General features: G+C 32.6%; 2 protein-coding genes and 1 long non-coding RNA gene across 4 annotated transcripts; 1 reads left to right on the top strand and 2 right to left on the bottom strand.

Annotated features, from left to right (window-relative positions):
• The first annotated feature begins 5,023 nt into the window (after window positions 1-5,023).
• On the top strand, window positions 5,024-9,737 carry LOC112096189. Its single transcript, XR_002904301.1, has 3 exons — window positions 5,024-6,653; window positions 8,111-8,166; window positions 9,655-9,737. It is a non-coding gene; the product is annotated as an uncharacterized LOC112096189 (long non-coding RNA).
• LOC18034113 (NAC domain-containing protein 90) lies at window positions 9,376-10,924 on the bottom strand. Of its 2 annotated transcripts, none has more exons than XM_006424142.2 (3): window positions 10,771-10,924; window positions 10,241-10,533; window positions 9,376-10,127 (listed from the first exon to the last, which is right to left on the bottom strand). In XM_006424142.2, exons 1-3 carry the CDS (start codon window positions 10,850-10,852, stop codon window positions 9,750-9,752), a joined length of 753 nt encoding a protein of 250 aa, XP_006424205.1. In that variant the 5' UTR covers window positions 10,853-10,924; the 3' UTR covers window positions 9,376-9,749. The 2 variants fall into 2 exon arrangements, with proteins under 2 accessions (XP_006424205.1, XP_006424204.1); XM_006424141.2 differs by having other exon boundaries at window positions 10,699-10,924.
• Window positions 10,925-19,565: 8,641 nt separating this feature from the next.
• LOC18034542 lies at window positions 19,566-20,829 on the bottom strand. The gene is made up of 2 exons (XM_006424143.2): window positions 20,668-20,829; window positions 19,566-20,197 (listed from the first exon to the last, which is right to left on the bottom strand). The coding sequence occupies exons 1-2, from the start codon at window positions 20,801-20,803 to the stop codon at window positions 19,797-19,799; spliced, it is 537 nt and encodes a 178-aa protein (XP_006424206.1). The 5' UTR covers window positions 20,804-20,829; the 3' UTR covers window positions 19,566-19,796.
• Window positions 20,830-24,483: the final 3,654 nt, after the last annotated feature.

A 24,483-nucleotide genomic window follows, 5' to 3' on the forward strand; every position in this document is an offset into this window, starting at 1 on the left:
ATTTAAATTTTTTAACTTTACTAATATTCGAGCGATATTTACTTAACTCAAAAATACATCATAAGAAAACAAATCTTTAATTGCATGGTTCTCACCTCAATAATGTCTTCCCGATTCGAGAGTAATATATTTATTCTTCTTAGACACAGATAGTTGAACTATATTATAATTGACTTCAGACAATCTAGCCCTACTAACTTTATGATCGCTGGTTCTAGTAACAACGAATTAATAAATAAAATATTTGAAGGATAATATTATATTTACACATGATTATATCTCATTTAACGTAATATACACATGACTTGGGGGTAAATTATCGTCTGACAGACAAATCATAAATAAATAAATATATGATGAATAGTAGTTTATTATAGTGTAACGTCATATTACAAATTAATAAACCAATATTGTGAAAAAAAAAATCCATTATTTTACTGTTTAACCCCTCTCGTGATTAGTTAATTTGTTATATTTCTGGTTTTCCACTTGGTGACATGCTGGCATCCTTGTCTTGTATGAGTTGGTTCTGTCAGCTTTCCAGTTTCTTTGACCTTTTAATGAAGTATAAAAAATGTAATGCTACAAGTAGTTTTTTTTTTTGGGGAAATTTGCTGGTCGACAAACATCTTATACGTCAATCAAATGAATCGTAATTATATGTCAATGATTATTAATAAAATTAATTAAGGATAATTTGGATTACAGTAGGTAGTGAAATCTATTATTTTTAAGTACGATCAAAATGAGTTGTTAATTAAAAAATTAATTTATAATTTAATAAATTATGTTGTTGTCGTTGCAGTTAGTTAGTTTTATTATTAAAATATTATTTTGTTATGTAATGGTCAAGCTTAAATTATTTTTTAATATTTATAAGAGTCTTTGAAAAATAAGATATGATTATATTTTTTTGTGAAAATATTAAAGAGTTTGTTTGTTAGACATATGAAATTTGAAATTTTTTTAATTTGAGATTTTTTTAACTTAGATGTTTAAATCTAAATATAAAAAGTAAACTTTTGTGGTTTTTACTTAAATAAAAAAATTTGAATGAAAATAAAGATTATATTAAAAATATTTTTATTAAGTATACTTATTTTTAAAATACATAATTTTTTTAAAATTTATCGATCGTTATTTTTATCAAAATTTAAAAAATAAAATGCTTATAACATTTCAATCATAATCTTTCAAATATGGCCTATACCAAATACATAAGAGTGGAATCGGTATTTCAAAACTATTTTCAAGTTATCTATGATTATTAATTTATTATTAAAACGGAATCTTATCACAAAAGGATTCTGCGTTCAAAAATAATCTTTTTTAATCCTGACGGACGGCCAAATAAGCTTTAAGCAAGGATAAGATTACCTCTTTTGAGTTTTGAGGAACAAGATACTCTTTTTATCGCCGTCAAATTTGATTTATTTCTTTCCCAATTTTGTTCTTTTTTGAAAAAAGGTAACTCGAGATCAAAAGCGGGAAAGTATTTTGTGATTTAAAAATTAGAGCGACGGTCGATTGTCTCAAAACTCAAAAGCATGTTTGGATACTGCATGCTAAAAATAGAAGTGTATGCTAAAAGTAAGTATGCTATGATATATTTATTCTATATAATCAATACATAATAAATACATGACAACAACTCTGTGATTAAGATAAAGGTGAAACGTGCTTATCGGAAAAGTTATTGTGTCAAAAAAAAAAAAAATTTTAATACAATGTAATATTTTTGGGAAATTTATGAAAATAACCATAAAAGTTTTATTATTTTCACAATTAATCTTCTCAATTTTTTTCTATCAACATTAGCCAAACACACGCTTTTCTCCCCAAATTACCATTCTTTACGAACCAAAAGCAACTTTCTTTCTCCCCTTTCGTCAAACCAAAGGCAGCTTTCCACTCTTGAATCATCAACCAACAGCGACGGCAAAAGGCAACGATAAAAGTGAAATCCGATCATAATCTATTCGGATCCAACACTAATTGGCATCACATAGTGGTATGAGTTATTTTCTGAACTTGCTCGAGAGTTTCAGTCAGATGCGAGTCGTGGATGAATCTGGCGACAGGCAGCCTTTCGCACCAAGAGGCAGATTCATTGCAACTGTATTAAATTGATAGGGCTCAAATAATATTTTTTTTTATAATTTCAGGCTTAATGGATTCAGTTGTACTTGAATTGTGTTAATATGGTTAGTGGGAGACATTAGAGGATGGCCGTATGGAGTATGTGAATGGTAAAAATATAGATTTTTTTGTTGGAAAAAATTATCTGTTTGATCAGTTATTAGCAAGAGTATATGAGGTGTTACAAATAAATCTCAATGAATATAGTATCACAATGAAGACAACTTTGAGATCTAGTAACACATTATATCGTATATGTGCACTGCCCATGGATATATTTGATGATGAAATGGTGAGGGTTGCGTTGCATATGGCATCCAATGTAGCCAATTTTGGATGCATTCCTATATTCGTGACCACATTACCTCGAGTTCCGAGCGAAGGTATTGAGCCACATGTCGATACAGAAACTTTGTTTAGAGCAAATATGTCTGGCCCCGATAATGAAGAAGAGGTGTTGCCAATGATAATATCACTGCAGCAATATTATTCTCCAATCCACAATAATTATGACAACATTGAAGATAACGGCATTATGTTACAGGATGTTGGAGCAACGGTATTTCCAATAACGACGTCGTTGGACCGACGGTATTCTCCGTATCACAACAATGATTTCCGGGACAATGATGATCTTCATGATGAGATAGAGGGGGATAATGTTTGTGCAGAACCTTCTAATAGTATGAGGGGCACTCATTTTAATAATGATAGTGATGATGGAGAAGCCGGTCCTTCGAATATTCTATCGTTTCAGCATGAGGATGAGTGTGAAGACAATACTCCTGTGAATAACAGAGGCAATAGACCTATTCCTCATATGGTTCGATCGAGAAGGAGAATTGACCCCTTCACAAGTCATGCTCCAACGCACATGAACCCTGGACGTAAAGCCGTAAAGATTGTACTTTTCAATGTTATGATCTGGGTTTTTCAACCGAGTCGTCTTAAATTTCTTGTCTTTCTCGAACAGTGCATTGTCAAGACTATCGTATACAATTTCCCACGACACAAGACCCCATGGACGGTTTGGGAAGTATTGTATATCATCAACTTCGTTAAGCCAATCGAAATTGATTTGACAGTGATTTTTTCTTGCATTTAGTACTCTATCCGCAAAATAAAAGAGCGCAATCTTTAATGCGTCCATATCGTCCATTTCCTCGAATTTAAACTCCTTAAATAATGCATCGAATTCCTTAACATTGATCTTGCGATGCACACCACCAAAATACGTATTTCGTAGCCTATACACTGTTATCTCTTAGTTCGGTATCAACACCATATGAAAGTCCAGTAACCAGGCACCATTCTACAATTGACAAGCGAATCAAATGCTCACCAATTTGAAACCATAACTGATCCTCAGGACTATCTTCTTCATAGGCCACTTGCCTCAATAAAAGATTGTGCAAAATTACCCCACTAAATGGAAAACTTCGATACTCCAAGAAATGTCCAAATATATCCTTCTTGAACATATTCAACTGCCGCTTTGTTAATTTTTCATCGATGGTTTTTACGACCGAAGATAAATTACACATGCTCGAAATTCGACCCGGAAAGTGATCGGCATAACGAAAATACATCATGCCTACTTCGATATCCGACGATTCTGATTTCGCCATGTATCTGTAATATTTATAACATTATTACATTGCATTTACAACAAAAATAAATAAATTCACTTGAAAATAAGTAAAAAAAAAAGCACTGTAATTTGGTGCGACATGCAAGTCTGTCGCACCAAATTGGTGCGACAGTAAGCCTCTCGCACCAAATTGGTGCGACAACAAGCCTCTCGCACCGATTTGGTGCGACAGCACGGCGCGCGCGCCCTCACACCCAAAACAAATTCCCAAATCAACATACTCCCAAAACAACCACCACAAACACCAGCACACCACCACCACCATTATTCTCAAACTACAATCATTACTATTCTAAAATTTTATTTTAAACTAATGAAAATAAGTAAAATGGCTAACCTAGCTTTTGTTGAAGGTTGTAGATGGTAGATCGGACGCCGATGAGGGATGGAGCCGCCGCCGACGAGAGCTGATGTTGCCGCCGATGATGGGAGTTTCTTCGGTTTGGGAGAGATGGGTGAAAGAGAGTGTTGGGGGAGAGATGAGAGAGAGGGGTATTGTAGTCTCAAAGGTTCTTTTATAGCTAATGTTGATAGAAATTTATTTGGGGGGTTAAGATGAAAAAAGCTAAAACTTTTATAGTTATTGGTGTAAATTTCTCAATATTTTTTTCTTTGCTTTTTTTTTTCTTGTGTATTCTTTTCTTTTCGATTATTATACAATGAATTTTTATTTTCAATAATGCTATTCTTACTTAATATAGATATTAAAAAACTAAAATGAGTATACATATAATGTTTCACTATAATAATAAGGACAAAACTACGTTACAGAATCTGTAAGGTACAGACTGCAGCATCAGCCGTTGGATGTGGTTGGATGTGGAGTGAGAAACTAAACAAAAGAAAATCGGATGGTGGGATGACGGGAGATGTTTGTTACAGAATCTGTAACATAGACAGGTCCTAATAATAAATCAAACAAATACACAATTTCCACATTTGGTCTAACCTATAACAAGAAAACACGTGTCCACCCTCAACTGTGTTGTCACATGAAATTCTGTTAAGGCGCGAGTGCACAGTCATCACTTTTGCCTGTTCGTTAAGTTGTCGGGGCTCACGCCACTCTCTTTGTTTCCTATTTGTATTTGCATTCTTCCCATTGACACAGAGTCAACGCAACAGTTAAAAGAAGAAAGGTACTTTTTTTTTTTTACTCGCATTTAGCAATTTACTTGTTTTATTTCTTAAAATCAAAATAAAATCTGCATCGTTGTCGATTTATTTCTTCTCGCTCAGTGAATATATATCTAACTCAGTTCATTTGTTTTTGTACGGAATGGTCCATAGAAATGATGAGAGAAATGAATGGCAGATTCTGCATAATTGCTTTTTTTTTATAATTATTTTCTGTTATTTTGTCTTTTTTGGTTGTTAATTGATTTGAGCTGAAAATGGACATAATTATAGTTGAATTATAGTGCAATGTAACTGAAAGCTGGGGACCGGCGTTGAATTGGTAAGCTGGTAGTGGGATTTGGCCGACGTTGACTTGCTTTAACTCCTTTGCTTTTCAGGTACCTTAGAGTTTAGTCTTCTATGGCCTGTTGGCTAGTCATGTGTAGAGACTAATGAATTAAGAACTTTTTTCAAAACGATACGAATTTTTTGGGTAATCTGCTTTAGAAATGGATGTATCCTGTGGTTTGCTTTTCCATGATCATAATCATAAAGACATGTAATTAATTAAGCGATGTCTTCAATTCACGGAAATACTTATGGACGAGAAAGGGAAATGACCTTTGAACGAGAAGGTGGTTGGGAAATTAATGTATTTATGGATGCCACTTGACCACAAACAAGTAATAGGATATAGCAGACTAACGGTATTGCCAGGAAGTGAATTTCATAGAATGCTTCCGTCATTTCCTTTGCCTAGTTTATATAGCTTGTATTTCTATTTTTAGAGTTGAGAAATCTGTCATCTGTTTTAGAATATGTGTAATCCTTACGAAGGTTTTGCCTTCAGTTTTCTCTTGGCATCCTAAACAGATTTGGTACAAGCCAATGACTCTGTAAAAGCTTCATAAGCTCAATGACTGTTTCATATAAAATTCAGGGCTACACTACCAGTGCATGTAGTATAATTTTCAGGCACACAGTTGGCCTTCGGTTTGCAAAATATTTATGTGTATAGACTCTGTCACAAACTGCATCTTAGGACACTTCGGAGTTAATGGAATCCTTATGGAAGAAGCTGTTGGTATTGGTTCTGTGCACTCAGCCTAAGAAACATAGAAAAGCCCATTGGAGGGGTTCAGCGTCCAATGACTGAGCCAAAAAATGTCAATCTTGGCTCTCACAAGATTCATTTGCAAGATTGAGGGAATGCTAGCGCAACTGGAATATGTACTCAGATGTGATAGTTTAGAAACTGCGGCTGGACCTTAGCATGGAGATACTGGTGTGCTTCCAGTATGAAGGTTTAAATGCTTAACCATAACTGTAAAAGATTTTAATATATATTGTGCGGAACTAATGTACTGATGCTTAATTCTAGCATGAGAAAGCTATTCATCTACAGCACTTTATTTGTTCAAAATGAGTCCAAGCACTCAGAATAAGACAAAAAAAAAAGGATTCCAGAGAGAGAGAGATAGGTGGTTGTTGCATTTTTTATCTGGTTCAAACCAATCTCTTCCTCACCATGTTTGTAGCTTCATTGCTGGCATTGATCATAAAAGTTGACCAGTCACAATATAGTATGGAGCAACTACTAATGTACTCATAGACATAGGCTGAATTGTCTGCATTTGGTTTTAATATGGTTTTAACACAAATAGCTGTCCTCTAAATTTCATTCTACTTCTATTGTTCCTCCACGAACAGGTGCGTGGAAATAGATTGATAAAGCTAATCCAAGGTAATGTATGTCATAATTAAACCATATTCTGCCACTTGTCTAAATAATGCCATTTATCTGGAATTTTTTTCCCTTTTTCTGGCTATCTTTGATCTCAGTAAGGCATTGATGCCTTACATCATAAGATGCACCCAGATCATGCAATCCTTTCATCACATAACTTAATTACTCTATAATTGATTCTTTCACACTATACTCTGTGAACATAATTGATTCTGTTCATCATTCTCTGTAAGCAAATTTGGTTACTGCTTGCATTTTATTATTAGTTCAACTACTTTTGAGGACTGTTCGGCCACTAGTGTTGTTGGGTCTCCTACATTTGAGCTTTTAAAGCTCTGATGCGGACTTTTGTCGCTTGTTAGATCATAATTAACAACTTCATGTGTATGCAGGCACAACTATGAGCTAATAATTAATAGCTCAGACATATCTGTTTTCTACCCTCAAGTTGTGAAGAAAATAATTCAAATTCTGACAGTGGCCTGTCTAGTTCCTCTGAAATAGATTATTTGGTTGGAGGGGTTATAGATTTCTTCTTAACATTTTTATATTGGCTGCTTAGCTACTTTGCTGTGTCCACTAGCAAGACTCTAATATAGGTAACTGAATGCTATGCACCTATTAAACTGAGTCATGCCCTTCTCAAGTCTCAACCACGATTGCGACTTCCTTTTGGGTGTCCTGCTTGAACCCTATTATTTTAGGACTTCAATGTCAGATGATCTGTATCTTAAGCTACATGCACTGCATCAGCCATGCTATAATTTGGAAATCTTGTTCTCTTTCTGGATTCATTTCTTTTGATGATAATGACAAAACACCAGGTACATTTTATAGTGTATTGAACAACTATATTGTTATATGGAGCTCTTCTTTATTGATACGGTTGAATCATGATCATTAATCAGCTTCTTTTTACTATGCTTAGCACAAGCTTAACTCATTTTCATCGGCAATCCTCTCAAAGTTATAGAAGCTAAAATATCTTGTTATTCTGGCCATGCAGCTTCTTAGACAACGAATGCTGATTTAGCAAATACAAAAAACAACTAAAGTTCATCTGTTGTACTTTTGACCATTGTCCTGGTTGTCAGTTGTAAGAGGCTTAACAAAGATTGTGATGATTGTAAAACAATCTTGAAGTGTAAATTCTTAATAATCTTTGAAGTCAAAAATGCAATTTGGAAATTAACCCATATTCTTCGTCAAACACTCTTTATAACATGTCAACTGCACATAGTTTGACTACTGTGCTTTCTGTTTCCCAGTCCTGTTCTTCTTCACCCAACTCCCTTGTTTTATTTTATTTTTTTTAATATTTAAATTGGCTTGTTTTGGATTTTTGTAGCTTACATTTTTCTCAATACTTCATTATTTTCCTTCTTGTAGCGTTTTATATTGTCGAATATGTCTTCTTTTGTCTCTTTTTGATTTCTTTTTCCCTTAATTTCCAGGTTTTCAACCTCAGCTTCTGAATTCTAAAAATGGAGGTCAACATGCTGGAAATAAGGTGACATCTCCACGCTGAAATTAAGTCAAATTTTCTCAATAGGTCATCTTGAAACTGATCATATCAATATGGAAAAATGATGTTCTTGATTTAGCTACTCTCTCATTAGGTTCCTTTCGTTATTTCTTTAAAATGAATATCAAATTTCTTAACAAACAACTCTATTTAACATACCATCAATATCTGAAATCTGGTTTATTGCTAGTCGTGACCCCACCCCTGCAAAAAAATTGTCTATGCTACTTTCGAAAATAGGCTACTTTCTTGCATCAACCATTCTCGCTTTGCACACTTGTAAGACTCTATCTAGTGATATCCGTGACTATACAACCTGTACCCATCAAACTAAGACAGAGTTGTGCCCTCTCAACCAAGATGAAGAAGGTCTTTTTTGCATGTATATAGACTCTAACGTCAGATGAAAGATGCTGAGTAAACCAAGTTAATATAATTTGGCATTTTTTCCCCCTTTTTCCCGGCCATTTTTCTTTAACAAAATGGCTCAACGACAGCTACAAAGTTCCTTTGGCATAACACCCATTGAACAGCTATTTTGCTTGTTTCTTGATGGGGATGTATCATGATCTTTTATCAGGTTCCCTTGACCATGCTTGACACAGGCTTTAACTTACTTTCATTTACCAGTCTCTCACCATTGTACAAGCCACAGAATCTTGCTTTTCTAATCCTGCAGCTTTTAAGATGATTTTGATGATTTTGCATATACAGAAACTATTAAGGTTCATTTGTCATGCCTCTGACCACTGGCCTTGATCATAAAGGGTTAACTCTTAACATAGTCAAGAATTCAATTTGGAAATTAGTCCAAATTCTTTTCAACTATTTATCAACCTTCTTGCTATGATTGAAATTGACCACAGCATTTTTTTTTCTCATTTTAATTTTTCAGTTTGTAGTCTTCTCTTGTAGATTTTTTTTTTTTTTATGCCGGTGGGAGGTTGGGCTTGCGTTTACATAGCTCTATTCTAGAGATGAAGTGAATAAACTTCTTAGCTATTTTTTTCATTTTGGATGTGCAGAACTTATATTTTTCTTCGTACTATTTGCTATTCCCATTGTAACTATTTCATATTGGCACAGGATATTCTTTTTAATTATTTACTTGTTCATCTTTGCGTTGTCCTTAATTTCCGATTTTCAACCTTAGCTATTGAATTCTACAAAGACAAATATTCAAAGGGTTGGAAATTCGGTGAAGGTGATACCTCAAAGCTGAATTAATTAAGTAAAATTCTCTAAATTAATCTGTCATCTGGAAATTGATTACATCAATGTGGCAAATTGACGTCCACAACTTAGTATGACCAATCCCCTATTTGGTCTCTTCATTGACTTTTGTAGAACCAGCTCCTAGTTTAGGTTTCTTAATTAACAATTCTATTTTACATGCCATTAAATATTTTGCATATGGCTTTATTACATTCATGACCTCTTGACGAGAAAAAATTATCTATGCTACTTTTGAAGGTAAAACACTGTCATACATGTCCCTTTTCACTTGGGACAAGCATTAGACTTCATGTAATGAGGCTGCATGGTGGAGCCGCAGGCCATGGCTTCACTCACGGCCAATTCAGCTGCTCCCAATCCCATAGAGGTGGCTGAGGATCAGCAACAATGTTCCAGTTGTTGTCTAAGTTAGTCTCTGGATAATCAGAGTGGTCTTCTCCGGAGTATGAAGTTTCGGGCGAGCTTGATCTTGGCCCCATTATGTTGTTCTGAGCAGATGTTGTGGCCACATCACCATCACACATTATGGCGTCTTGAAAAGATGTGTTGGATCCATTACCACGAACCATTATGTTGTTTGGTGCAGATGTTGTAGCCCCACCACCATGAGGTTGTTCCTCTCTCCGTGCTGCTTCCAGCGGGCGTCTATCAAATGCTCGAAAGCTTTCGGATTTCACATAGATTCGGCACAAGCTGAATTCATGCCTCAACTACATTCAAGAATGGGGTGAAAGAAGCAAGAGTTAGAAAATGGAAGGTACGTGACCATTTCTGAATTGTGAATAAAAAATTGATGTTACTATAAATTTCATATTTTAATTACCTTAGGAATGACAGCACTGGATGGATTGGATGCTCCTTCAATGGCTCTATACTCATGCATCTTCCATTTGGTTTTTCTCCCAGTCGGAGCCTTACCCTTATAGAAAACCATCGTCTTCTTTACCCCGATCACCCGGTTATCGGATGAATATACATAGCCCGGTGAGCCTGTGGCCTTCCAATACCCAGAAGCAGTGGTTCTGCTCGGTCTCCCGCCGCGTTCTTCCCTCTCCTGTCTCGGCGTGAAGAAAAACCATTGCTCGGTGTCTCCTTGACATTTCTCTCCGCATAGCTCTGCATGCAGCACGTACAAAAAAGGTAAAACAACTTGCTATATATACATATATTCTATCCACAATCCATGCAACTTGAATGCTTGTTATATATGTAAGCCATGTAATTTTACATGCATTCATATATGGAAAATGAGCAGGTAAAGTAAAAGAATTAATGCAGTACTTGGGAGGTGCCACGGCTCTATCTCGTAGAGTCGAATGACGGGGATGACGCGATGCAGCTCTTGCCTATTACCTTCAAGCTTGTTGATTAAATAGAAGGAAACCAACTCCTCTTCTGTTGGAAAGAAACGATAACCAGGTGGGAGTTCCTCCATTCTCTTGTATTTTAGTGTTTTTTTTTTTTCCTTTGTTCTTATATCTCTCTCTTCTTCTTGTGCTTTGCTTGTTTTGAGTTCATTGTTATATATATAGGATCTAAGGAAAAGAAATGCGAGTGAAAGTTTGCCGAGTAAAACGAGAAAATTTTTGCCTTTTGAGGCATGCTATTGGTGGGAAACTTCCACGCGGTTATCGAAAACAAAAAGTGCGATAATGCTTCTTGTTGTTGTCGTGAAATTAAAACTCCATTTTATGTTAAAAAAAAATAATCCCCTTATTGAACCAGTCAGCTCTGCCTCTGCCCCGACCTTTTTATTTTTTTGGTCCCCTGTGTTGCCAACCCAGGGTTTCTTTTCATGCACCTTCTTGTCTAGCCAATCGAATTTCTTCTATCAACTTTTTGCCTTCAAAGATTGTTTGACGAAAGTGACGTGAAAAAGCAGCGCCGATAAAATGCCGCGCTCGATATGAATTGATCGGATATATTGGAAACTAGGAATCATACATCCGGCTACAGGGAATTAAGTGGTGGTTAATGGGGATATGTGTCAAGACACGTGCAAATGCTGGCCTCCGCTTTACGGCTACGCGGGGGGTTTTAATGGTTTTTTCTTTTTTCTTTTTTTAATTTTAAGTGTAATGTAAGATTGTATCTTAAAAGATTCGTCACAAACAAGGTGGCATGCTATGAGTGGTGGATAATCCTTCAAAAGTTTTCAAAACAATTTATTGTATCTTTTTTTTTTTAAATGTATAAGATGAGTGCTAGTAAATACTAAGATCACCAAATTCAAGTAGTAAATTATGATTATTGAAGGATGAGTAGATGCAGTGGCGGATTTATAAAAATAATTTATCAGGGGCTAAATTAGATAATAGTAAAATATAAAAAATTAAAATTTTAAATATATAAAATATTTACTAATATATTTATAATTAGTCTCTACGTATTTTTATATTTTAAAAATATTATGCAATAGATTCATTATTAATATTATTAAATTTATTATTTTTTATATAAACAACTAAACTATCACTTATCCCATTCAATTCTAAAGATGATTCTTCATGAGTTTTGTTACTGAAAATATTTGTTCTATTATTATTATATAAATTAGAAGAATTAATTATATTTTTAAGAATATAAAATATTTTAAGTAGTGGGCTATCATTATTTTTAATTATCTATTATGAGAGAGAGAGAGGGTTAAAAAAGGTTATTGCGATGAATAACACGTAATTCAATTTCCCTTGATAAGGGCTAACGAAAGAAAAAGGCGACTCGGTCGCGTGATCGGACGCGAAGGGGGGCCATTTGATCGCTTCAGTGATGTCTTTCTCAAATCCGGAATCTGATCCAGGAACGCGGAGCTGTGATGTCACTTGTTTTGCAGCATGAGTACGAATCTTATTCACATGAAAAAAAAAATAATCTGCTTACCTTTTCTTTTCATATCCGCGTAAAAGTTACACGTCAATTTTCTTTGCAAGTGAGGCCCCACTTGAAAGCAAAAATTACGTTGGGCTATTAAACTTTTATACATCTTGTGACGTCATCAGTGCCGATCGAGATCGTCAGATGAGAGGGATGGTGATCCAGTTTACGGAGTCAATTCAAGAATCAAGAATTAGTGTAATTCAAGGGTCCTCACAACTTCAATTTATGGGACATATTGACAAATTCACAGGAGTACAGGGGTTTAAATAGCAATTGTAATTTAACTTAAATAGTAAATGTAAAATTTGGGTTAATTACTCTGAGTGACAGATCTTTTGATAAATTATAAACAAGTAATACATTTTTAAAAAATACTTGAGCAGGTGACAATCCATTAACTTTATCATAATTTAATAGAAACAATAAATTAATTATAAGATGACATTTTTGACCCTAGAATTAATTATAAAATGACATTTACGCCCCTATAATAACTACAAAATGATATTTCTATCCCTAAAATTAGTTACAAAATATATTTTTGCCCCTACTCAATTATTTTTTATTTTTTAAATAGAAAAATTATAAAAAAATTACATCTAAGTGCAATTAACATGATTTTTTTGTTAAATCATACAAATTTTTTTAAAAAAAAAATTCTTGTTGAATCAAGCAAATTTTTTTTTATAAAATACTTGAGCATGTGACAATCCGTTAACTTTATCGTAATTTAACGAGAACAATAAATTAATTATAAGATGACATTTTTGACTCTATAATTAATTACAAAATAACATTTACGCCCTTATAATAACTACAAAATTATATTTTTATCCCTAAAATTAGTTACAAAATATATTTTTGCTCCTACTCAATTATTTTTTATTTTTTAAATAGAAAAATTATTAAAAAAATTACATCTAAGTGCAATTAACATGATTTTTTTGTTAAATCATACAATTTTTTTTTTTAAAAAATTTCTTGTTGAATCAAGCAAAAAAATTTTATAAATTTTAACGGCAAATTTTTATTTACAATATTGTATGATTTAACAAAAAAAACCCGTTAATTGCACTTAGATGTGATTTTTTATAATTTTTTCTATTTAAAAAATAAAAAATAATTGAGTAAGGGCAAAAATATATTTTTTAACTAATTTTAAGGATAGAAATGTCATTATGTAGCTATTATAGGGGTAGAAACGTTATTTTTAATTAATTCTAGGGGTAAAAATATCATTTTATAATTAATTTACTGTTCCCGTTAAAGTTAACGGATCGTCACATGCTCGAGTATTTTTAAAAAATGTGGCGTCTTTTTTAAGTTTGTCAAATATCTATCACCCAGAGGTAACTAACAAATGTAATTTAAGAATGTTGTACCACATTCTCCAAAATCATTTTTGTCGGGTAGGAAAACCTAGTATGACTATAGTTAGGGAAATGGATGTCTATACTTCTAAATTTTAGAAAAATGATCACAAAGGTTCCTAAGTTTTCAAAAAGGGACACAAATACATCATTTTGATTATAATACCCTTTGAATTTAGTAATTAGAAAATTAACTTTAGAGTATTTTTAATTATTACAAAATTAATATAAATAATGTAATCTATCTAGTAGACTAATAATATTAAAAAATAATTTAAATTTTAATTAATTAATTTTAATATTATGTTTCTATTTATTATTAAAAATTACTTTAATTATAAAAAATAGGTCTAAAAGATTGTACAATATAAAATATTTTTTAAATATTAAAATTATTTTAAAATGTATATATTATTATATTTATTTTAATTCCATATTTTTATATATTATAAAATTATAAAATTAATTTTTTTAAATTTATAAAGTCAAAAGAGTTGATTAAGATATGATTCTCCAAACTATTGGAGGCGTAGCTGTCATTTTCGCTATAATTAAGATATGATTCTCCAACCAAGACTCAGTACTCTCCATTCGTGTCATCTTCTTAAAATATTATATCAAAACATGGGTTGGTTCCACTTGTTCTATGTTAGCTCTATCCTTGCTTGTGGGCACCCAATGCTTAAATAACACGTTGTAATAAAAATTAAAAATTTACATTTATTAGTCCAAATTTAATTTTAATCACATAATATATCCTTTCAAAAAAAAGGACATGTAAAGAAATTAAAATCCTTCAGGAATGGGATTACAAATAAAAATGGATATTATGAGAACAATCTCCTTACTTATTTCCAAAGTTACTCTATAATATTTTTCATCTTTGATTCTGGAAACTACTGGTTTAGGACTCCAATTTCCTCGAGGGTTTTTAGCAACCCTACCCACTGACATATATACATCATAGACTTCATGTCCCCTAGCTACCGGAGTGCAAGACCCATAATCAAATAGTTTATGCCGTTTTCTAGTTTGACGATTATACATAAGATTATCAAAGTACCTTTCTCGAAGCTTACTGTTATTAGTTAGAGCATCTTTAAAAGATTCTATTAATATTACTCTTCAAATATTCATTTGCTTACTTATGTGGTAAGAAGAAAAGTGAAAAAAAAATATGAGTGATGATACAGCCACAAACTCTTGTACAAATTTATTTTATACAAACTGATGTGGCATCAATTCATTGGTTGAATAAAAATATAAAATAATAAAAATAAATCATGTGCCCCAAGAGATATTTAATTTAACCAATTTTATCATGCCACATCAGTTTGTATAAGATAAGTTTGTACAAGAGTTTGTAACTATATCATTACTCAAAAAATATATTATTCTCCAAAAGATTTTTCAAATAGAAATTAGTTAATATTATTTTAATCAAATAAGTATTTTTTTTCAAAAGAAAAACAAATGGTAATTAAAGCACTTATCTTTCTCTCTCTTCCAATAAAAACTAATAAAATATAAATTAAAGAAAGAGAATTATTTCTTATTTGAAAAAACTCAAGTGAAGTGTCTTTTGAAATTTTAAATGCTAAAGTGGCTTTTTAAATAAGTAATAAAATTTTATTTGAAGAGTTTTTTTTTAGATGCTCTTAGAGCATCTCCAAAAGACTATAAATTTTACTTTTCAAATATCTATTTGCTTACCTATGTGGCAAATAGAAAAGTGAAAAAAGATATTATTCTCTAAAAAATTCTTCAAATAGAAATAAGTTATTATTATTTTAATTAAATAACTATTTTTTTTAAGAAAAAGTCAATAGTAATTAAAGCACCTCTCTTTTTTTCTCCAACAAAAAATAATAAAATATAAATCGAAAAAGGAGAAAGCAACTCTCCAAATTTGAAGAAAAATGATCATTTCGTATTTGAAAAATCTTAATTAAAGTATTTTTTGAAGTCTTAAATATTGATGTGGCTCTTCAAATAACTAATAAAATCTTATTTGAATAATTTTTTTTGGTGATGCTCTTATATATAAACAACCGATGATGAAAAGAAAAGGTCATGAATATAAAAGTAGTGTAGTAATTTTACTATTACAAATTCTCTCTCATCAGAGATAATAAAATGGTTATTGGTGTTGCTTTCTGGGTAGCTTCTCTTAATTAAAAAGGTTCTTAATCACCTTCCTAGAATATGAGAAATAGCATATGTAGAAACTATTTTGAACACACGAAACATGATTTTATTTTGCTTTAGTAGTTTAATGAATTAGTGGTCCGCGTACAAATTAAAGAAAGTGGTTAAATAACAAACAACAAAAAGTAATTACTAATTAATAATCCGAGAGATGCGTGTTCCTTTAAGACTCATATAAAGTAAAAAGAGAGAAGCAAGTAAAAAAATTAAAAAAGGTCCCAGGAGTAATGATGGTACAAATATGAAGTGGCATCATTATACATTAATTATTTTAATGAAGACTGATCAGAAATAATAAATTAAACTATATCACCTTTCGACTTTCACAATTCACAGTAGTTTTTTTTTATTATTATATGAGACTATTACTCAGATTATAACTCATATTACATGAGAGTATAATTGATATTTACAAATCAGACTATTACTGGGACCAACTTACATCAATACTATTGGAGTTCTGTCTAAATTTTAACCCTCACAAATATTCGAGGAATGTTCACTTCTCACTCATAGGTAAGGAAGAGGACTGCCTTCACTCAATTTTTAATTAAAAAAAGAAATACCCTCATAATACTTTTATGGGGGCTCGAACTGCTACCCTTCAAGTTGGAGGGCAGCAACCCTGACCACTCGACCAAAAAGGGCGAGTGGCTCACAATTTACATTAGTTGATGATTGGATTGGGAGTCATCTTTGGTGGGATGATTTTCACTTCTTTATTAAATTTCAAGAAAATGTGTTACATTCGCACTAATGACAAATTGTGAGTAAAAAAGTAAATTCTCTTTCATTGGGTAGTTTCCTCCCATTTCGTGAATAATTTTCAAGCACCACTCATTGCCTTTGTGTGCTAACTGCTAAGCCAGGCTGATCCAGATTTTGATCAGATTTTTGTGGCTTTTTGGAAATCTAGAGTGGCTGTAAAATCTTGAAAAACCTATCTATTTCTCGTGCTGTAAATAGACTATAATGGCCCCCCAGAGGCAATTGGTGGCCACACGCACTCACTCCATCAGAAGATACCAAGTGCAAATAAACATACAAATCTATGAGGGCCAGCTCTGTGTTACCATGTTGGTTGTTACGTGTTGTATCACTTAATACGTTACGTTGACTTTGACGTCGGTAGATTAAACAATAAATGGCTCGAGCAACCGATCAGACCTACCTCTTTGAAACTTAATGATTTGCAATAAGGAATCTGCGTTCCTTAATCAACTCTCGTGTGTGTTTCTCTCTCTCTCTCTCTCTCTCTCTCTCTATATATATATATATATATATGTATATACAAAATCGGAGGTTACCAATTTTTCTTTACTGAAATAAATTTATGTCGATTGCCTCTTTATTGTTTTTATAATAGTTAATAACGCCTCTGACAGTATAATTTTATAGTATTTACTCTTGTTTTCAAATGCACTTTATTTATATTTGTTATAAACTAAGTAAATCATAAAATAAAAATAAAAATTAAATACTAAAATTAAATACTAAAATAAGAAATATTTGTTTTGGCATGAAAATTTAATAATAAAATATTTTTTTATACTTCTTGTCGTTTTCAAATATTTTTTTAGTAAATATGTATTTTTTATTCCTAAGATAAATTATCAAGCAAATGACTCATTTATTCTTCTTTTTCTTTAAATTTTTTGTGCCACGTGGGTTTTTGGATATTATGAAAATAGTAGAGAGTAAATGATCTATATCAATTTTAGTAAAGGAATAATTGGCAATCACACACACACACACACATATATGTATGTATATATAACCATCATTTGTCTATATTATTTATAAATTATAAAATATCAAATGATTATAAAAAGTATTGGTGTCTAATGCTTTATCTTTGTAAATTTTTTCATTTTATTATGTTTTTATTTACCACTATTAGTTGACCATTAGTTATGCCCTTACTTTAAAAAATAATTAAAATTTTAATTAAAAAACTAAGAAAACAAAATAAAAAAACCAAACACGGCTGAAGAACGCGTCTCTTGGCTGCCAAAACTTCTTATGCTTTTGATTAAATATCTTCCTTTTGTGCTACGCTGCTAATCTTGCTCTCATCAAGATATCAAATTGAAGCCACCATTAAAGCTTGAAGACAGCAAATTGAAACTGCCATTAAAGCTTAAAGATCACTATGCTTTCTATCAATCATAAATTCTATTTCGTCAAAATCCTTCAAACTAGTAATAATAAAACCATTATTCCATATCCATGTCAAACTGATCAATTACGAAGTAAATCTCAAAGAGATATTATGTAAAATCCTTTTTTTCAAATTGAACAGATATTCCTAGAGATAAGTTAATAAAAAAAAAAATCCATAACCGTGGCTGCTATCAAGTCCTCTAATTCTTCTTTTAGATGAGACCCATCAATGCCAATGCATGGCAAGTACCGATTCAAAAGTGCCAACAATTTTTCAAAGATGGTGGACAACTGTCTGAGAAAAAAAAGTTGAAAAAGAAGAAGATAATAATGGTGACGCTAGATATTTGGTATTCACAAATTTTCTTTTCTTCCCCCTCTTTCTTAACCAATAATAATTATATTACCATTATAATTTTAAATTATGTACAATTTTATCTTGGTTTTGAATATGATAGGCACTTTTACCCCTTTAATGATAACATGGCATTAGTGTTGGACTATGTTAACAAAAATAATGTAAAATACAAGATTTTCCAAAGATTTATTAATAAAATGACGTAAACAAATATCCTGTGTAGTCGTTTGACAATCTACAATTCTAAGAGTAGTCGATTATAATAACTCTATGTATATATAATTTGGAATTGGTCATATCTGCTCCTAATCCTGACATATTTGAGCTTCTTTTGACGTTTGTGGGAGGTTTATCTTCAGCTAGTGCATAGTTTTAGATTGAACAAGAGTTTCATGTAATTGAAATAACTTTTAAGTTACAACTATAAAATTTTGGTAATTATAATTTGTCATAGTCTTTTGATAAAAAAAAAATTATATTTACCAACATTATCTTGTTGCATAAAATTTTTAATTGTTTTCATTTCTTGTGACATTTTAATACTTTAAGGTTATGATTTATAATGGAAAAATAGGCATAATTATTGATAAAATAACACAGTTATATAATAGGAACTTTAAAAAGTGTGTGGTTCCTTTTTTTTTTTTTTTATGAGTTGCTTTTAAAAAGTTAATCTCTACTAACTTTTAAAAGTTGATGTGCTAAATTAGAAAAACTTCTTATAAAGAATCTAATTTAGACGTTTCAACCTCAATCTTATGCAGCCTTTAAAAACCTATTTTAGTGATATTTATCAATTAATATCAACTTTTTATTTCAAAATTAGATCTTCAATTTCATAACAATCGTGATTTTAAGCTTAACTTATTGGGTTACCTTTTTCTTTTTCTTTTTTTTTTTTTAAAAAATCACATAAAATTAGGGAAAAGTTATTTACCCCGAATTTGCGCCCCGAAAGCCAAAACGCACCGTTTGGTTTGGTTTCATTTGCTTTCCACTTTCCCTTACCAAACCAAACGGTGCGTTTTGTCTTTTGGGGCGTAAATTCGGAGCTAGAGTTCGGGGTAAATAGCAACACTCTAAAATTAAATCTCTACACAGGTCCTAGGTCCTAGACCTAGCAAAGAAGAATATTAAAAGTGAAATTCAAATTTCAAAATAACACAAATATATATTCAAGCCTCCATTACTACTAATTAAACAACATAGCGTATAATATTTGCTTCAGCTACAATAATTACACATAATTCGCTTAATACAGTCCTCAAACACGGAAAAATATAGCCACATAGCATTTATATAATAACACATTCAACAAAATCAAACTCACTATGATAACATATTCAAGAAAATCAAACTCACTATGTTAAATATAAAATATAACACGCAGAAATAGTGAGCAACTAGGGAATTCCAATGATAGGGACGAAAGGAACATAATAGCTTGACGGTGCAAGGCCCCACTCTGGAGGCAAAGGCAGATCAACGGTCTTTGATGAACCAAACTTATTTGCTGCCCCACATTTTGAATCTTTCACGTTTGATGGACATGAAATTGAGAATGCAAGAGGCGTTGAGATCTTGTATGAGTTGGAGTTCTTGGGCTTCATGACTTTGGACACCATGTTCTTCTTGGAAGCATAGAGCTGGACTGGACCTCCGAATAGCTTTGCATGGCAGTGCAAAGGAGATGGAGTTTTCATGGCAGCATCCGATGGCAGGTTAACCTTGAAGGAGCCTGAAACCTGTGTTGTCGCCATAGCCAACTTCTTGAGATGGTTGCACTTCACTAGAACCTTAACGCCTGAAATACGAAAATTGTGTTTCTCAGGGTATTCGTTAATATCATCTCAAGTAGCGGGCGAAACCAGGATTTTGGTCCAGCGTAGTAAAAATAAAGAAACTATAAACTTAAGAAAGACGAAATTAAGACTTGAATACTATATAAGAAGATTATTAAAAACATAAAATCTTTGAAAAGACTAAATTTCAATTAGAATTCTTATTTTATCTTATTTTTTTTCTTTTCAACTCGAGAGTATTGGGGACCACAACATCGGTCCATACATGATTAGAAAGAACGTTACCAGTTTAACCAACTAATTAAGTAGTTATAGGTGTATAGTAGGCCAAATTCGCGTACTTGATAATGAAATGTTAATAGCTAATTACTACGCTCTTAAGTGAAGATTATTATGATTGTGCCATAACTAAAATATAAAATAAGTGCATGTGAAATTGAGCAAGATAATGGCTAAGTCAAGTCATTTAAACCTGAGAGATCATAGTCCTTGCTGCAGTCAGAGCAAGAGACCTTCCCCTTGAGGACTTCTTGGCATGTCGAAAGCTCGAAACTTGCAGAGAGAGCTAATGCAAAGAGGAGAGCTGTTATGAGAGGAGACAGCGCCATTGATGAAACCCTGAAGAGAATTGAGTGTGAAGATAGGATGATATAAATTGTAATATTGCAACTTATTATATAGAAAGACGAGTGTACTGTTTTTAATGCAAGGGGTCCCCATTACAGACTAAGTAGTTGGGGTTCATGAGGTGCAGTTAATTTTAGTTCCCCACAGTTCTAATGACACGCAGCAGGAGATGTAGTCTCTACACTAATTAAATTTAAGTTAGATTATTCTAATTTAATTTTTTAACTTAAAATTTGGATACAAATCTTAAGTCATTGTTTTTTAAAAATTGATTAGTTGCCACTATAAAAATACTATTTTAATTTTCAATATTTACTATCAAGATTGCTTGAAATCAATGACTCAAAATTTATGTTAATGTTTTAATTAAAAAATTAAAGTTGAAATAACCCCACCCCACCCTAATCTAATTTAATATTGTAGTGAGATAAATTTACTATGCAATTCATCTAAAGTCCAATCTAAAAAAATCTCTTGGCCGGAGGTATCAGTCGTTAGCTAATGATTTACTGTGTTATTAATTTAAAGAATATACATGCAAGTCCGATTTAAAATATATGCTTTTTTAACGTATGCTTTAAAGAAAAATAATGTAAAAATCATAAGAGATGAACATTACCTTATAATTTTAAATAAAAGTACGGATATTCAGATAAAGATAAAATAAATAAATAAATAAATAAAGCCAGAGCATTGATAGAAACATAACGAGACCAAACCCATCTTATTTTCATGGGACCTGCTACCTTACGTTTAACGTAAGGTACAACCCTATCTACAGTAATGGGTCCTATTAGGACCCACTTCTCAGCTGTGAGAGCAGGTTGTACCTTACGTTAAACGTAAGGTAAACAAACCCTATTTTAATTTATAATATGCGATTGCTTCAATTTTTTCCAGTATTATTCTTTAAAGAAACTTCTTTAAATAGACGAGCAATAAATTTCAACCAAACCTACACGATAAGTTTTTTCTTTGGATCAAGATCCAGTGCTCAACCGAGCTTGTGCTGAGCACCAGATCAATGGCCAGCAATTACTTGGGGCCCACATAAGACAATTGCTGGTCATTGATAACTGAGCACCGGATCTGTTTCCTTTTTCACAACCCAATAGTCAAAAGATTCCATTAAAATTGGTAGTAAGCTGCAAGCATCAACTAAAAAAAGCTTGAAAGTAAAAGAGCATAATTTTCAGCACATTTAAGAGGTTGTACAAAAGTTTGGTAGGTTCTATTACCAAGTGACACATTATATTAAAGAAGGACCATTCAAAGATGAATTAATTTTTGCTGAAATGTGGTTGATTAAAGGTCCAACTGGGTGTGTTCTGTTCCACAAGCAATGAGTCCCCATACAGCACGATTTGCAGATACGATATTTCCTTCAATGCTTTCGGGGAATCCATGGCATTTCGATGTCACTGCATTAATGGATATAACGCTTTTTGGCTTTTGCAGCAAGACGGAGCTAGAAAAAGGAGCATAATTCCTTAAGAAATCATGTGTTAATAATAAGGCAGGTAAAGAATGTCACTTGGCTCACTTCATGTGAACTATTTATGTTGGGTCTTTTTGGCCATTGGCAAAAGATGCATCTCATTTCTTTTAACTGTAATCTTTGGATTGCTTTGGGAGTAACGCTATACTTACTCAATTAGAATATATATAATTTTAATTTGTATCCACACTGGCGTGACATCTTCTACGGTTACTCATTCAATCTCCTAATTTCATTAGCAAGTGCTCCATTCTCCATTTGCAAAATTCATGAACAAGAAAAAAAGAAAAAAAAAAAAAGAAACTATTATGTACGAATAATTAAGAAGTGATCTTTTGTGAATCTTTGGTAGTTTGTGTCCTTCAGAAGTGAATTAACAAACATTGATTGATGAGAAAGTCAACAATCAACAATCAACAAACAACAATATTCAGAAACCACTTGGGGACATTGATTATGACATTGATTCTGGGTTGATTATGACATTGATTCTCTAAAAACAAACAACAATGTGAACACCATTCAATGTCGCTGCAAGGTTAGCAAACAAGCAATTAAGAAATGCATTCTTTTCTTGTTGCGGCTACATTGCTTATCCAACCGAATCAACAAGAAGGAATTCCCTATCAATACTCCTAAGATAGCTACTTTGCGTTCGAATTTCTGGATAAGACATGCTTGGGAACCTAAAACGAGAGTAAAGACGGCTGGGTTCCAAAGCTTGTTCTATTCTACATTGATAAGAGTAATATTTGCAGAATCAAAAGTCGGAGTAAAATCTAAATAGTGCTTAAGAACAGTCTGATTCTTCTCACATCTTATTAAATAACTATCAACTTGCATCGGCAATCAGTATCAACCTCGACCAGTATTTTCAGGCCATTGCTTCTTTTTGCAGAGGGAGACTCAACATTTTAAAACTAAAACTAAAAATAAAAACACCTAATTAATGCACTTTATGGCAATTACAGTGGTTCCAAATATATGGCTTCCATGGAGAACATATAATCTACAAATACAAGACTAAGTTTGACACCAAGCCTAATGAGGAACATATTATGTTACGTGGTGAACTCGTGCTGTCTACCATTTATGCTATAAATATTATCATACATGGGATCAAGATATTGTCCCTCATTCAGTCATGTTATGCCCCTCACGTTTAACCCCCCGCCCTCATGAACCCACCAACAGTATCTTACCCATCCTTCCTACCGTAAGGGACTCAGTTCAGTGAGGAAAACCTATTGGGTTGCATGGCAAATGTGCTAGGTACGCCTATATGATGAATAGAGTGGGACTGATTGCCTACAATACAGCATATCCCATAGAATATCTCTTACCATTTTCTGTTGTGGTTTTGAATGTCTCAAGAAACTCAATTGAAATGTTGGAACCAACTGTGTCACATGTTGAATCACTTTTATTAATTGACAACTCAGAGAGTTTGGTATGATAAGCAAATCTTTTATACCTGCCGTTTTGGTAGCTGGCCAGGCCCAAAACAACACAGACCCCAGCGTAATTGTTCATTCAAAATGCTGGCAACAGGTCCCCCCTGGACCCTAATTTCATCTTGGCTGATAAGGACTAGAGAAATGGGAATCATTATATGGCCTCATTATATAGCATATAGCTAAAGTTGTGGATGGCTTATGACAGAAAAGTACGGAAACATTGATAAGGACTAGAGAAATGGGAATCCCAGACACATTATATGCACTTGAAACAGTTACACTCTTCTGAACAAAAATGCAGCACACTAATCTAATTTTGCATCTGAGAAATTTGTTACATGCTGGCTCAAGACATAACAAATCAATATTAATGAATTCTAATACCAGCTAAAAACAGTATCACAAATTGGAACCACTGACCCTTCCGAAGAATGGAAGGCAATCCATTGACCGTCGATCTAGGGCAAGCTGAGGAAGACTTTGCCAGCAGTCGAAGTTGATAAACTTGCAACTAGGAGACAGAAGCCAACAATGATAGAGACAATAAACTTAATAGAGGGAAATGATCTTTGCCTGCATTGGTTTAAGTGTTAACAATTTCTAAATTTCTAAGGACAACTTTCAATCACATGGTTTTCCAATGTAAATCCATTGGTGTGAACTTTTCGCTAAACATGCACTAAGAAAGTTTCTAACATAATGCTGT

Source organism: Citrus clementina, unplaced genomic scaffold, assembly GCF_000493195.1.
Source record: "Citrus clementina cultivar Clemenules unplaced genomic scaffold, Citrus_clementina_v1.0 scaffold_8, whole genome shotgun sequence".
NCBI lineage: Eukaryota > Viridiplantae > Streptophyta > Magnoliopsida > Sapindales > Rutaceae > Citrus > Citrus x clementina.